Genomic DNA, 16188 nt, shown 5'->3' with positions numbered 1-16188 from the left:
TGGCATGACTAGGAGACCACCCAGATTTTGTCATTTCAAGTTCAGCTTTGTTAACATAAATTGTGCTTAATGTTCAATGATTTTTCATTCATTAAATCAACATCTAATTATCTACTAGTATCCATGATGAAAGACACTGTGCCAACTGCTATGGGTCTACAAATATAAAGTTAAATGTGTCCTTGTGCACAAATAGACTAGTTTTGTGCTGGTTTTCCAGGGCTGTTAAATTTTTGAGGCTCTCAGGAAAGAGGAATTAAAACTCTGACATAGGCAAGGAATTGATTCTCTAGAGGGTCCATCCCATTGTCCTTTCTTCTGTTCCTACTAATAGCTGAGCTTAACAAGTTCCATAGGAATGACTAATCCCCATTCTAGACAGATACAGCAGAATCATTCTCCAACTTTGGTGTGCGCTGGAACCACCTATAGAATGTGTGAAATATACAGAAACCTGGGTCCTGTACACAGAGTAAAATTTCCTATGTCTGGGGCAAGGGGCAAGCATTTTTATTTTTAGCGATCTTCACAGATTTAATCCATTCTCAAATTTGAGAATTACTGCTCTTACAAAACATCCCTCCCGTCATGTTCCAACACACCCCACAAATAACAGAGTATACCTTTAAACTGGACAAACTGTTCATAACCATACATAAAAATCTGCATTTCAATACATGTGCTGAAATAGGACAGCAGAAAATAGTCTGACAAATTTAGTTCCAAAGACCACTTCTCCCTCCCAGAAGTCTTTGAAACTAACAGAATCTATAGTATTGATTTCCTGTTTAAACTCTAGGCAACTAGCTAAGACAATTTTTCAAAAACAAATACCTTATTTTTGGAGCGTGTATTACAAATCATGTTATTATTGAAGGAAAATCTTCTTACTACAATCTGTATTTCCTTTCAAAATCCATTGAGTCGTACATTCTATTAAGCAACTTGAAACTTGAGTCACACATTCTATTAAAGAAATATTTATTGAACAGCTCACATGAAAGATTGTGTCAATATCTAAATCAGGCTCATAAATTTTAAAGAATGTATATCCTATAACTAGGTCTTGATTATCTTCAGATGATAATTAAATCAAGACCTAGAAGTTGAATTCTGATAACTTACCTGGATATGGAAGCTGCTGGAGACTTGAGTAAGTTATTCAAAAATTGAAAATAATTATCACTGATGATTTTCCAATCCATGTTTTCTTCAAAACAAGGAGATTCCTCAGGAAAAGCTAAATAAAAAGACATTTCCTACATTAATTATAAACTGGTTATAAGAGACAAATCTAAAAAAGTAAAAAATGCTAGAGTAGTTCACCTAATATGGTCGAAAATGTTTAAAAAAAAAAGGACAATTAGGAATCTTTCTAATTTGACTTGTGCTTCCAGACAAGATGAAGTACTAATCACTGGCCATCGAGCAATGTAAGACACTGATCCAGGAAAGGCAGTAGATGACAGGGCGAGACCTATGATTATGTCAGCTTGCTGCTTTAAGACAGAGTCCAGGCCATGGCACAGGAAGGAGAACTGAGCCAGAGTCCAGTGGACATGCTGATTTGGGAAAAAGCTTAGACTCTGAAAAACAGCTAGAAACCACAGGACGGAGTGCCAGAGAAGACTGCACAAGGCAAAGAAATTGGCAGCGTGCTTCTCTCAACTATTCAGATGAGTAATAATCAACACATGCATTTGAGGAAACTACCTGAGACCATGGAAAAAATACCCAAAAGAATTAAAGGTGGCCAGGTGCGCTGGCTCATGCCTGTAATCCCAGCACTTTGGGAGGCTGAGGCAGATGGATCACCTGAGGTCAAGAGTTCAAGACTAGTCTGGCCAACATAGTGAAACCCCATCTCTACTAAAAATACAAAAAAATTAGCCGGGTGTGCTGGCGGGCGCCTGTGATCCTAGCTACTTGGGAGGCTGAGACCAGAGAATTGTTTGAACCTGGGAGGCGGAGATTGCAGTGAGCTGAGATCACGCCACTGCACTCCAGCCTGGGTGACAGAGTGAGACTGTCTCAAAAAAATAAATAAATAAATAAATAATAAATAATTTAAAAAAAAAAAAAGGATTAAAGGTAACAGTGTCTGGTGGTCAGGACTAGGAATATACTTTGTTTCTATCAGCCAGCTTGAAATAATCCATAATTCATTAGTCATTGAGTACAGTACAAAAAAAGGATCTTGCTTCAGGAGTGGGAAGTATTTATAATCAGACTGAGCACTTTGCCAGTCCTGCCTAACAAATCTTAAAAATGAGATCCTAAAGAATCAAATTATTTCAAGCAATTTGTTTCCAGATTATTTATAGGCATGCAAGAATAATTAGCACAAACAACGTTAAAATTTGTAATATTTGGAATTCAATAAAAAACTATCAGGCATGTAAAGAAGCAGAAAAATATGACCCATAATAAAGAGAAAAATTAATCAATCAAAAATGACAGCAATTATAGAACTAGCAGAAAAGAACATTAATCACGTAAAATGTTTATGTTATTTAGTTCATACTATTAGGTTGATGCAAAAGTGTATGGCAAATCTACTTAAAAGCAATTACTTTTACACCAACCTAATATATAATTTACATGCTCAAAAAAATGCACAGTTTGTAAGACTGGATAAAACAAGATCCAATTGTATGCTACATGCAAGAAATGCACTTGAAATATAAGGACATAAACAAGTCACAAGTAAAAGGATGGAAAAGGCATACCACCGTAACACTAATCAAAAGAAAGCTATCAAAGTAGGTTTCAGATGATAACATAATTATCATCTCATGATGATAAAAGTATCAATCAAGAACATATAACAATTCTAAATGTTTGTGACCATTACAACAGAGCTTCACAACACATGAAACAAAAACTAACAGAAATCTAAGAAGAAATGGAAAAATGTGCAATTATATTCAAGAGATTTCAAAGCTGCTCAAGACAAAATATCAGTAAGGATGCAGAAGATTTGTACAATACTAGCAAGCAACTTGATGTAATTGTTGTTTCTAAAAAAACTGCCACCCAACAACAACATAATACATATTCTTCTCCAGTGCATATAGAGCATTTATAAAGGTAGATCATTTTCCAGACCATAAAGCAAGTCCCAATAAACTTAACAGGATTAAAGTCCTATAAAAGAATGTTCACTGGTTAAAATGAAATTAAAGTGGAAATCAATAACAGAAATATTTCTTGAAAATCCCAAATATTTGAAAAATAACAACACTTCTAAATAACTTAGAGACGAAAAAAGAAATCAAAAGAAAACACAGAAAGTACTTTGAACTGAATGAAAACGAAAGTACAACATGCCAGTATTTGTGGGATGCCTCTAAAAAAAGTATTTAGGGGAAAATGTATACCACTAAACACCTATATTAGAAAACAAAATGGTCTCAAATTGATGACCTCATCTCCCATGCAAAGCAATTAGAAGAGTCAGTTAAACCAAAACTAAGTAGAAAAAAGAAAGAAGAGTGGAAATCAAGGAAGTAAAAATAAAAACATTCAAGAAAAATGAATGAAATCAAAGGCTGGTTGTTTGAGAAGATCAATAATAAGACTGATACGCCTCTAGGCAGAGTGATCAAGAAAAAACAGTACTAGTTATCAATATCGGCTATGAGAAAGGTGCCGTTACCACAGATTCTATACAAATTAAGAAAATAATAATAGAATACAGATTTTTTAAAAAACCCTTATGATACTAAATTGAACAACTTGAATAGCCCTAACCTATATTAAAAATTGAATTTATAATTAAATACTTTCTAATAAAGAATCCTAAAAGCCTAGATGGTTTTATTAGTGAATTCTACCAAACATTTAAGTGAGAAATAATACCCATCCAACACAAACTCTTCCAGAAAATTGAGAATAAGAGACTACTTCTGAACTAATTCTATGAGGTTATGATTAACTATCAATATAAGACAAAGACAAACTAAGAAAAGACTACTAAAGACCACTGTCCTTCATAAAAACTGATTCAAAATGTAAACAAAATTTTAACAAATTAAATCCAATAACAGAAAAAATGTAATTATTTTGATCAAGTAGAGTTCATCTCAGTTATGCAAGGTTAATTAGGTAACATTTAAAAAATCAATGCAATTTACTATATGACTAGAATTTTTTAAAAAACTAAATTCAAAAAAATTTTTAAAAATTATCTCAATAGATGCAGAAAAACATTTGACAAATCCGACATCTATGTCTGATTAAAAACTCTTGCCAAACTAGGAATAAAATAAAACTTCCCTAACCTAATAAAAAGTATCTATGAAAACCTATAGCTAACATTATACTCAATTGCCAAAGATTAAATGCTCCTCTTCCAGGATCAGGGAAAAGACAAAGATGTTACCTTTCATCATTTCTATTCCCGATTATACTAGAAGTTATAGCCAGTGTAGTAAGAATAAATAAAAGACATACAAAAACAATTAAACCATGTTTATTCACAGATAACATGATTTATAGACAATCTGATGAAATCTATAAAAATACTAAAAGTAAGCAGGATTAAAGTTTAGCACGTTTGCAGGATACAAGATGAATATACAAAAATTAAATGCATATTTGTATATACATTTATATGAGCAACAAATTACTGAAGATTGAAATTTTTAAGAATCAAACAATTTATAAAAGCACTAAAAGTATTAAAATCTTAGGAATAAATCTGAAAAAAAGACGTGAAAGACTTTTAGAATGAAAAACTACAAAGATTTGTTAAGGAAAAACAAAGACGACAAAATAAATGGAGAGAGATATACCATGAGCTAGAACACTGAAAATAATTAAAACGTTAATTCTCCCTTAATTCATCTATAAATTCAATTCAATCCTGGTTAAAATTCCAGCATAATTTTGAAAACCTGACAAGCAGATTCTAAAATTCATATGGAAAGGCAAATTGACCTAGAACAACTGAAAAGAATTTTTTTTAAAAAAAAAGAACAAAATTAAAGGTCTAATATTACCTGAATTTAAGCTTTACTATAAAGCTATGATAACCAAGGTAGTTAATTTTGGTATAAATATAGACAAATAGATCACCGGGATAAAATAGAGAGTTCCGAAAAAGACCCACATATTCATACAACTACTTTTTGAGAAAAATACCAATGTAATTCAATGGAAAAAGAATAGCCTTCATAAGAAATTTTGCTGAAGCAGTTAGTTCCCCTTATACAAAAGTAATCATCATAAACTTCAGTATATGCCTACACCACATACAAAAATTAACAAAAAATGAATTATAGACCTAAATTTAGGACATAAATCTATTAAACTTATAGAAAAAATACATAGGCAAAAATCTTTGCAACCTTGTGAGTTAGCAAAGGTTTCTTAGCTACAACACCAAAAGCAGGATCTGTTAGGAAAACAAAACAAAAAAAAAAACAAAATATCATCAAAATTAAAATTCTGCTCCTGGATTACTTTGTTAAGAAGAATGAAAAGACAATCCAGAGGCTGGGAGAAAATATTCGCAAGGCGTATGTCTGATAAAGAGTTTGTATCCTATATATACAGGAAAATTATAAACTGAATAGTAAACAAATAACCCAGTTTAAAAAGTAGGAAAGATTTGAATATACAATTTATGGACAAAGATACAGATGGTATATAAGTCCATGAAAAGATAGGTGTTCAAAATAATTACTCATATAAACAAAACACACCTATTAGAATGATTAAAATGTAAAAGACTGATCATACCAAGTGTTGGTAAGAAAATGGAGGTATTTTAACTCTCATGAACTGCCAATGGGAGTGTAAAAGAGTACAACAACTTTAAAAAACAGTTTGTGAGTCTTGTAAAAGTCTAAACATACAACTCCCACATAATCAAACCATTTCAAACTTAAGGAAAAGAAAGTATATTTCCAAACGAGACTTGTACATGAATGTTCACAGCAGCTTTACTTGTAAAGTCAGAAAGAGTCAGCAACCCAATTGTGAATTGTGTGAATGGATTGACAAACTGTGATACATCCATATGATGGAATAGTACTCAGTGATAAAAGGAATGAACACACTACAACATGAATGAATCTCAAACTAATTAATGCGAATTAATTATGCTAAGTAAAATAAGTTAGACAAAAAAGTACATACTGCATATTTCCATTTATAAAAATCTCTAGAAAATAAAAATTCAAATGCAGTGAGAGAAAGCAGAGCAATGGTAGCCTGGTGACAGGGCAGGAAGCCGGAATTGAAAATAGAGAGGAAGTTTTTGGGAGTGATGAAGACGTTCACTGCCTTAATTGTAATGACAGTTTTATGGATATATGTATATGTCAACACTGATGTGATTACTACACATTGCATGCCTGTATGAAAATATTTCATGTTACTCAAATATATACATACCTACTATGTAGGCATAATAATTAAAAAATTTTAAAAGCCCAACAGTATCAAAGAATTTTTTAAACAAAGTACATAAATAAATAAAATCTTCCATATCAAATTCCCTGGCCATCGGTTGTAATGCCTCAAAATTGACACTCATTTTGGTGAGGAAGAAAAGGGTACTAATATTAATTGCATATGCCTACAATACTGTGCTAAGCATTTTACAAACATCATTTGATTTACTCTTCATAAGAACTCAGTAAAGAAAACTGTGTAAATTTTTATTTTACCACAGATAAAAGTAATTAAGAATCTGTGTCAGATGCAATATTTGCTACCAAGTCCATCTGCTTCCAAAATCCATGTCAAAACACCAAACAGTTCATGCTTTATCTGCATCATAAAACTGCACTCCATAAATTTAAGTAACCATAAGATATCGTATTGACTAGAATAAACGATGTCTTTGTTATACCACATTCTTATCATATACAGTTGTTTTGTTTTGTTCTAACAGGAAAAGGAGGAAATAAAGAACGTATAACCTAATGATGAATGCATAACAATAGCCAGTGCTTCTCAAACTTTCCTGTGCTTACAAGTCATCTAGGCATCTTCTTAAAATGCATACTCTGATCAGTAGGTCTGAGATGGGGCCACAATTCTACATATCTAACAAGACCCAGATGATGTTGATACTGTGGTCCAGGGATCACACTTTGAGTAGCAAGGATGTAAGCAAATCAGGTGTGCATGATACATGCAACACAAGCAAAAGAGAACACATAGTCTCTTGATTTACTTCGGTCAGTGTTCATCTCACCTTACCCACGTCTCTATATCATGATGAAAAATTCTGGTGATATATTCATTTACTCAAAGCTATAATATTTCAAAGTCCAACATGGAAAGATTTGTGTGCCTGATGTCTCTGAGGAGACTATATCAAGCAAGTATTTGAACACTCTTCTTTCAGTTGCTACCTGTCAAATTCCACTCATTCCACAAGTTCTGGTTCAAACAACTCAAATTGTTATCTGCTCTGTACACCAGACCTCTATGCTGACATACACCTCTAAATGTGTCTATATTTCTACCAACTTTGACTTTCTTAGGACTTCCCTATCGAACTGTGGAATATCCAATGAAAAGAAGAGCCAAAACACCACTGAAATGGGAGTAGATAATATAAAAATATATAACCACGTAGATAAAATGAATAGAAAAGGAAACAACAGCAGATGAGAAAGAGTTAGAAGGAAGAAAGCAAATGGACAAGGAGTATATAGCATAGCAGAGAAGGAAAAGTTTAAGCTTAAACTTCAAGAAGAAGAAATCAAAAGAAAGTAGTTAATTTCCTTCACAGAATCCCCCAAAGTCTCATGACTTAAAGGTATAAGCATCTGACTATAAGCATGAGAGGTGGAACTAAAAATATGCAGATGGGTTTAGATAAAATTATGAAAAGAATAAATTCTAACATACTCTGTCCATCCCAGCCAGGCATCTACTCCTCTCCTATGTCAGTAGAAAGCTAGGGATTGACTAGTCTGAAGAAATAAAACCAGACTGATACAGAGCTTCCAGTAATAGACACAATTGATGGTATGGATGTCGCAACATTACTGGAAATAGTGGGGATTAATTTAACCTGTTATTTTTGAACAGTGATATTTTTGTCACCTCATGTTTTGTTTTTTTCCCATAATGCTGGCAGTCAGTTCTATTCCTTTCCATCTGTGTGTTGTAAGCAGGTATTTGAAGAATTCTTTTTTTTTTTTTTTTTTTTTTTTTTTTTTTTTTTTTTGAGACGGAGTCTTGCTCTGCTGCCCAGGCTGGAGTGCAGTGGCCGGCTCTCAGCTCACTGCAAGCTCCGCCTCCCGGGTTCACGCCATTCTCCTGTCTCAGCCTCCCGAGTAGCTGGGACTACAGGCGCCCGCCTCGTCGCCCGGCTAGTTTTTGTATTTTTTAGTAGAGACGGGGTTTCACCGTATTAGCCAGGATGGTCTCGATCTCCTGACCTCATGATCCGCCCGTCTCGGCCTCCCAAAGTGCTGGGATTACAGGCTTGAGCCACCGCGCCCGGCCGAAGAATTCTATTTTGTAAGCTTTGGAGACACTGAACTACCTAAAAGAAAAGATGTGCAACTACGCCAATAACTGAGAATCATCTCATGGGAGGTTGACTTACTGCCTGATTATCCTAGAATGATGTCTTCCACTTTACAAGCCATCCCATTTTACATGGTACTTTCCATCACCATTCTAGTGCCTCATTCTTAAATATGAATGAACAGCCTAGAACCATTACAAACTGGGGAAAGATTGCACATAAGAGACAGATCACACAAATGAAAAAAAGAAAAACCCAGAAGTTAGGAATTCATACAGGGGGTTCAACTGACAGCTAACAGGAGCTCTGAAAAGAAAAAAACAAGGCAGGGTTTGAAATTACCAAAGAAATAATGCAAAAATATTTTCCAAAATGTTTATTTTTAAGTATCATACTAACTTAAGTCTTCATACAATTTCAGAATATTTGGGTTAAAAAAGAATCCTAAAGTTTACCAGTGAGAAGGAAAAGGGGATGGGGAAGCTACATTAAAAAAAAATTAGAAATTTTATCTACGGATCTTATCAACAAGAACACTATAAACTAAAATAAAGTTCTTCCCAAACTTTTTGAAGACATGACATATGATAAATAAAAATATTTGTCAGGCATACTGGAGTAAATAGACAGGGTTGCTCACAGCTAAAAGCTATCGGCTCAGCCTAAAAATGTCAGACTGAGAGAGTCAATATACTGACATACTGGCTTCAATATAACATGGTATATGAGGCAAACTAATTTCAAATTTATGTTTCTATGCCCAACTAAATTACCAATCAAAATTGAGAGAAAAAAAGACATTTTAAGACATACAAACTCTAAAAATCACTTACCTACAAAGTGTTCTCTGAAAAAGTTTCTGGAAGATATGCTTCTCTAAAACAAGAGTATAAACCAAGAAAGATAAAACATAGAATCCGGAAAACAAGCTCCAACACAGAAAAGCAGAGTAGGGACTTTTCAGGGATATAGGTAAAAGAATCACCAGACAGTAACCCCCGGCTCTAGGGGACCACGAAACTACAATTGGAGCATGAAGACCATAGAGCGTTAAGCCAACAGGAAAAACAGAAGAAGATGTTTATACAGGTATAGGTCATCTAACATTTTTTACCATGTTAATATTGTACAGATTTGGCAAGTGTAGGTTAAATTGGTGATTAATGCATAGAAAACTGTCAAATGAAAATAATGAGCCAATTATTAACTCAAGAAAAATAGAACAGTGTGCAAGAAAGAATATATGATCCCGGTTTCCCACAAAATTAAGAAATGAACACTCTTAACATTGACATAGCACTCTAAGCCTGCAGCATTGAATTAACAAAAATGTGATAAAGCTACATTGGTAAGACGGTAAAGGGAAAATATGTAAGGAAATGAGGAGCATGTTAAGAGAAGCAGTCCTCACTTTACACAGTGGAAAGTCAAAAATAATAGCACATATAAAATGTCAAGGATTAGTTGAAGAGGTGTATTAGTTAGAAATGAAAAGATGAAAGTACTGAACTGAACGAGTCTGCCTCTTAAAAATTAGGATTGGAGAGGGAGGGACAGAGGACTCCTGTTTTTCATTTTGTCTTATATTTGACATCAGTGTCTATGTACTAATTTGATACAAATTAAAAACAAATTTAAAAATATAAATATGTATTTAACCTTTGAAGCCTAATTTGGACCCTTGTAACTCTCACCCATTAGTTGTGGTGCTTCTCCCTATAGAAACATAAAACAAGATTTATCTTTAAAGCACCTGGCACAAATTGTATGGCCCATGACACACCAAGGAATGTATACTTTAATGTTGATCCTATATTAAATACTTAAGCAACAGCAAAATAAACTATTAACCAAGTAAACAGGCAACCTACAGAATGGGGAAAAATATTTTAAAACTATGCATCCAACGAAGGCCTAATATCCAGAATCAATAAGGAACTTAATTCAGTGAGGAGAAAACAACCCCATTTGAAAGTGGGCAAAAGACATGAACAGACACTTCCAAAAGGGGGACATGCAAGTGGCCAAAAAATATATTTAAAAATCCTCAACATCGCTAATCATCAGAGAAATGCAAGTCAAAACCTCAGTGAGATATCATCTCATAGCAGTCAGAATGGCTATTATTAAAAAGTAAAGAAACAACAGATGCTGGCAAGGCTGCAGTGAAAAGGCAATGCTTATACACTGCTGGAGGAATGTAACTTAGTTTAGCCACAGTTTAAAACAGTTTGGAGATTTCTCAAATGATTTAAAACAGAACTGTCATCAACTACAAATAAAGACCCTGCACAAAGCCTCTTTCCTCTAAAAATATCCAGAAAAGAAGCCAACTGACTGTATTCAAATTACACCACAGTTAAAGAAACATCAGCTAACACAGATGAGAAAGAACCATAGCAAAAACTCTGGCAACTCAAAAAGTCAGATTATCTTCTTTCCTCTACATGACTGCACTAGTTCCCCAGCAAGTGTTCCTAACCAGGCTGACATGGCTGAAATGACAGACTTCAGAAATATGGATAGGAACAAAGACCATTGAGATAGAGGAGAAAGTTGAAACTGAATCCAAGAAATCTAAGGAATGTAAGAAAATGATACAGGAGCTTAAACATGAAATGGCCATTACAAGAAAGAATAGAACTGATCTCATAGAGCTGAGAAACACACTATAAGAATTTCGTAATACAACTGCAAGTATTCACAGCAGAATAGACCAAGTTGAGGGAAGAATAACAGGGCTCTCACACACAAAGGAGAAATAAGACCCTTTTTTTTTTTTTTTTTTTTTTTTTTTTTTTGAGACGGAGTCTCACTCTGCCGCCCAGGCTGGAGTGCAGTGGCCGGATCTCAGCTCACTGCAAGCTCCACCTCCCGGGTTTATGCCATTCTCCAGCCTCAGCCTCCCGAGTAGCTGGGACTACAGGTGCCCGCCACCTCGCCCGGCTAGTTTTTTGTATTTTTTAGTAGAGACGGGGTTTCACCATGTTAGCCAGGATGGTCTCGATCTCCTGACCTAGGATCTCCTGACCCACCGGTCTCAGCCTCCCAAAGTGCTGGGATTAAAGGCTTGAGCCACCGCGCCCGGCCAATAAGACCCTTTTGAGACAAGCAAATGCTAGGGGAATTCAATACCACAAGACCTGCCTCACAAGAAATACTTAAGGGAGTGCTAAATATGGAAATGAGAGACAGTTACTGGGCACCACAAAAACAAACTTAAGTATATAGATCATTAACACTATAAAGCAACCACACAATCAAGTCTGCATGGTAACCAACTAACAACATGATGTCAGAATCATATCTGCACATATTAATATTAACTTTGAATGTAAACAGGCTAAAACTATGCATGCTGCAATTAAAAGATGCAGAGTGGAAGTTGGATAAACTGTATGTGTCTTCAAGAGACCCATCTCACATGCAATGACACCCATAAGCTCAAAGAAAAAGAATGGAGAAAAATCTACCAAGCAAATGGAAAACAGAAAAAAGCAGGGCTTGCTGTTCTAACTTTAGGCAAAACAAACTTTAAACCCACAATAATTTTAAAAGACCAAGAAGGACATTACATAATGGTAAGGGGTTTAATCCAACAAGAAGATCTAGCTTTCCTACATATATGTGCATCCAACACAGGAACATCCAGATTCATAAAATGAGTTCATAGAGATCTACAATGAAATTTACATAACCACACAATAATAGAAGGAGAATTCAACACCCCATTGACAATATTAGATCAAGACAGAAAACTAACAAAGATATTTGGGACTTGGACTTCACTCTTGACAAAATGGGCCTAACAGACTTCTACAGAACTCTCTACCACAAAACAACAGAAAACACATTCTTCTCACATGCACATGGCACATACTCTAAAATCAACCACATTATTGGCCATAAAACAATCCTCAGCAAATTAAAAAAATCACACCAAACACACTATCAGACCACAGCACAGTAAAATAGAAACTAATACCAAGAAAATTGCTCAAAACTACAAAATTGCATGGAAATTACACAATCTGCTTCTGCATGACTTACAGGTAACAATAAAATTAAAGCAGAAATCACGGAATTCTTAGAAAACTAATGAGAACAAAGATACAGAAAATAATCTCTGGGACATAGCTAAAGCAGTGTGAAGAGGGAAGTTTATAGCACTAAACACCCACATTGAAAATTTAGAAAGATACAAAATTCATAAACTAACATCACATCTAAAGGAACAAGAAAAAAAAAAGAGCAAACCAACCCCAAAGCTAGCAGAAAACAAGAAAAACCAGAATCAGAGCTAAACTGAAGAAAATTAAGACACACACATACACACACACACACACACACACACACACACACACACACACAAAACATACAAAAGATCAACGGGTGCAGAGCTTGGTTTCTTGAAAGAATAAATAAGATTGATAGACTGTTAGCTAGGCTAATAAAGCAAAAAAAAAAAGACAAGATCTCAATAAACAATCAGAAATGAAAAAGGGGACATTACCACTGGCCCCAAAGAATTTTTTTTTTAAAGCCTCAAAGACTATTACAAACACCTCTATGCAAGCAAACTACATAAACTAAAAGAAATGAATGAATTCCTGGAAACATACAACTTGCCAAGATCAAACCAGGAAGAACCTGGATCCCTGAACAGACCAATACGAGTCCTGAAATTGAATCAGTAATTTAAAAGACTACCAAAAAGGTCAGGCATGGTAGTTCACACCTATAATCCCTGCACTTTGGGAGGCCAAGGCAGAAGGATTGCTTGAGTCCAGGAGTTCAAGACTGGCTTGAGCAGCATAGCAGGACCCTGCCTCTACAAAAAATTTAAAAATAAGCTGGGCATGGTGGCACATGCATGTAGTTCCAGATACTAGGGAGGTTGAGGCAGGAGGGTTGCTTGACCCTGGGAGGTCGAGGGTTCAGTGAACCTTGATTGCATCACTTCACTCCAGCCTAGGCAACAGAGTGAGATCCTGTCTCAAAAATAAATAAATGAATAAACTCACAGGTGAATTCTACCAAATATATAAAGAAGAGTTCATACCATCCCTACTGAAACTATTCCAAAAATTGCAGAGGAGAGACCCCTCCCTAACTCATGCTATGAGGGTAGCATCATCCTGATACCAAACCCTGGTAGAGACACAACAACAACGACAACAAAAACTTCAGGCCAATGTGCTTGATGAACATAGATGCAAAAATCCTCAACAATATACTATCAAATCAAATCAGCAGCACATCAGAAAGCTAATCCACTACAATCAAGTAGGCTTTATCCCAGGGTTGAAAATTTGGTCCAACACATACAAATCAGTAAATGTGATTTATCACATAAACAGATCTAAAAACAAAAACCACATGATCATCTCAATAGACACAGAAAAGGCTACTGATAAAATTCAACATCCCTTCATTTTAAAAACGCTTAACAAATTAGGCATTGAAGGAACATACCTCAAAGTAATAATAGCCATCGATGAAAAACACATAGCCAAAATCATATCAAGTGGGAAAGAGCTAGAAGAATTTCCCTTTAGAACTGTTAACAGGACAAAGATGCCTACTCTCACCACTCCTATTCACCATCATACTGAAAGTTCTAGCCAGAGCAATTAGGCAAGAGAAAGAAATGAAAGGCAGCCAAACAGGAAAAGAGGAAGTCTCCAAACAGGAATAGTTTTATCCTTGTTTGCAAGATGATACAATCCTATACCTAGAAAACCCTATAGTCTGCCCTAAAGCCCCTAGATCTGATAAGCAACTTCAGCAAAATTTCAGAATACAAAATCAATGTACAAACCAACAACATCCAAGATGAAAGCCAAATCAAGAACACAGTCACATTCACAATAGCCACAAAAAGAATAAAATACCTAGGAATACAGCTAACCAGGAAGGTGAAAGATCTCCTCAATGAGAATTTAAAAACACTGGGATCATCACATACTGTCTTAAGTATTAATTCCTTTAATATTATGAAACTTATTTATAGATGAGGAAACTGAAGCGATTTGTCACCAAATCACATGGCTACTCTGTTGCAAAGCCAAGATTAGAAACTAATTAGTCTGACTCCAGCATTCAAGCTCTTTACCACAACACTATTCATGCTGAGAAAGCTTCTCAAGGCTGAACTACTGAGTCACAGGCACAGTCTTTCTCACTCAGAGGTTAGTGACATGACAGCTTTGAATTCTAAATTGAAAAAAAACATTTCTGTATGTAGCAGACTAGATTGTTGTAGTCCAACCCTTCCACTAAAAACATCCAGAAAAGCGAGAACAATATTTTTAATGGTTTTTAAGGCATCAGAGAGCTACTGAGGCACTGGGAATTTGTGTGCTAACATTACAGAAGAAGGAAGACAGGAGAGATGAAGTCCAACATTTGAAGCTGGTGTTCCACTGTGGGCAATTGTTTCCAAAACAAAAATGAGGGAAGAGAGGCTGAGAAAATAATAACTTTCAAAAGTCTCACAAGACTAGGAAAGAAACTGAAATTCACACACAGCTAAGGAAAAACTGCCTCTGATAAACACCACAACTTTAGGTTGGTACCCCCAGAAGGTTACACCCCAGTAGTAAAAGAAGACAAGAAACAATCGAGCTCTCACAAAGTTTCATAGCATGCTCAAAAATAGTTTAATCCCTGACTGAATTAAAGCAATATGCCTCCACTCTCACTGCCTATCAGAAACAAAACTAAAGCACCTCTGCAAGAAAAAAAAAAAAAAACCCTGCAGAGTGTGACACTATCTCTACGTGTAATATCTGAAGTGCATTTAATAAAAAGATGTATGTAGAGTGCTTTGGGTGTGCAAGGCAGGAGAATCTCTTAAGGCCAGGAGTTCAAGATTAGCCTGGGCAATACAGCAAGACCCTATCTCAACAAAAATTAAAATTAAAAAATTAGCTGCAAATAGTGGTATACGCCTGTTGTCATAGCTACTTGGGAGACTGAGACAAAAGGATCACTTGAGCCTCATAATTCAAGGCTACAGTGAGCTGTGGTTGTACCACTGCATTCCACCCTGGGCAGTAGAGTGAGACTCTACCTCTTAAAAGAAAAAAAGTTGCATAAAAAACAGTAAGAATTGGGGAAAAAATAGGAAAAGCATACAATTGAAACCAACACCCAGAACATAAAGTTATTGAAGTTATCAGGCACAAAATATTTAGTAAAACCTATAAAATAAAATGAAACTTCTAGAACATATACTAACTGAAATTAAGAATTAAAGGAGTAAGCTTAATTAAACACATTCTGCAGAGAGAATTTCTCAACTAGAAAATAAATCAGAGAAAACCACCCAGACTGCGGCACAGAGACTGAAGAAAAAGGAGGAACAATACAGAATAAAGAAGAAACATTTGGGAAACACACACAAACACACACAGAGGCACACACACACACTTAAGTAGAGTCCTGATAAGAAAAAAAAAAATTGAGGTAAAAGAAATATTTAAAGAAATAGTAATATGGAATTGTTCAAAGACTATATAAATATATAAGTCCATACATCTTAAGTCCTCAAGATGGATAAATATGAAGAAATATTCCAGGTGCTGTAGCTCACTCATGCCTGTAATCCCAGCAATTTGGGAGCCTGAGGCAGGTGGATCACTCGAACTGAGGAGTTTGGGACCAGCCTGGGCAACATGGCAAAA

The 16188-nt window shown here is 35.2% G+C and overlaps 1 protein-coding gene across 1 annotated transcript in view; it reads right to left on the bottom strand.

Moving 5' to 3' along the window:
- The window catches only part of ABCA13 (ATP binding cassette subfamily A member 13), a 520700-nt gene that overhangs the window by 429997 nt on the left and 74515 nt on the right, over positions 1 to 16188 (bottom strand). Inside the window, exon 16 of the mRNA XM_010374424.2 lies at positions 1126 to 1240. Coding sequence (XP_010372726.2) covers positions 1126 to 1240 — 115 coding nt within the window. The remainder of the gene's footprint in view (positions 1 to 1125; positions 1241 to 16188) is intronic.

The sequence above is a fragment of the Rhinopithecus roxellana genome, chromosome 6, assembly GCF_007565055.1.
Source record: "Rhinopithecus roxellana isolate Shanxi Qingling chromosome 6, ASM756505v1, whole genome shotgun sequence".
Lineage (NCBI taxonomy): Eukaryota > Metazoa > Chordata > Mammalia > Primates > Cercopithecidae > Rhinopithecus > Rhinopithecus roxellana.
The sequence above is the reverse complement of the archived record's forward strand: the minus strand, read 5'-3'. Positions and strand labels throughout refer to the sequence as shown.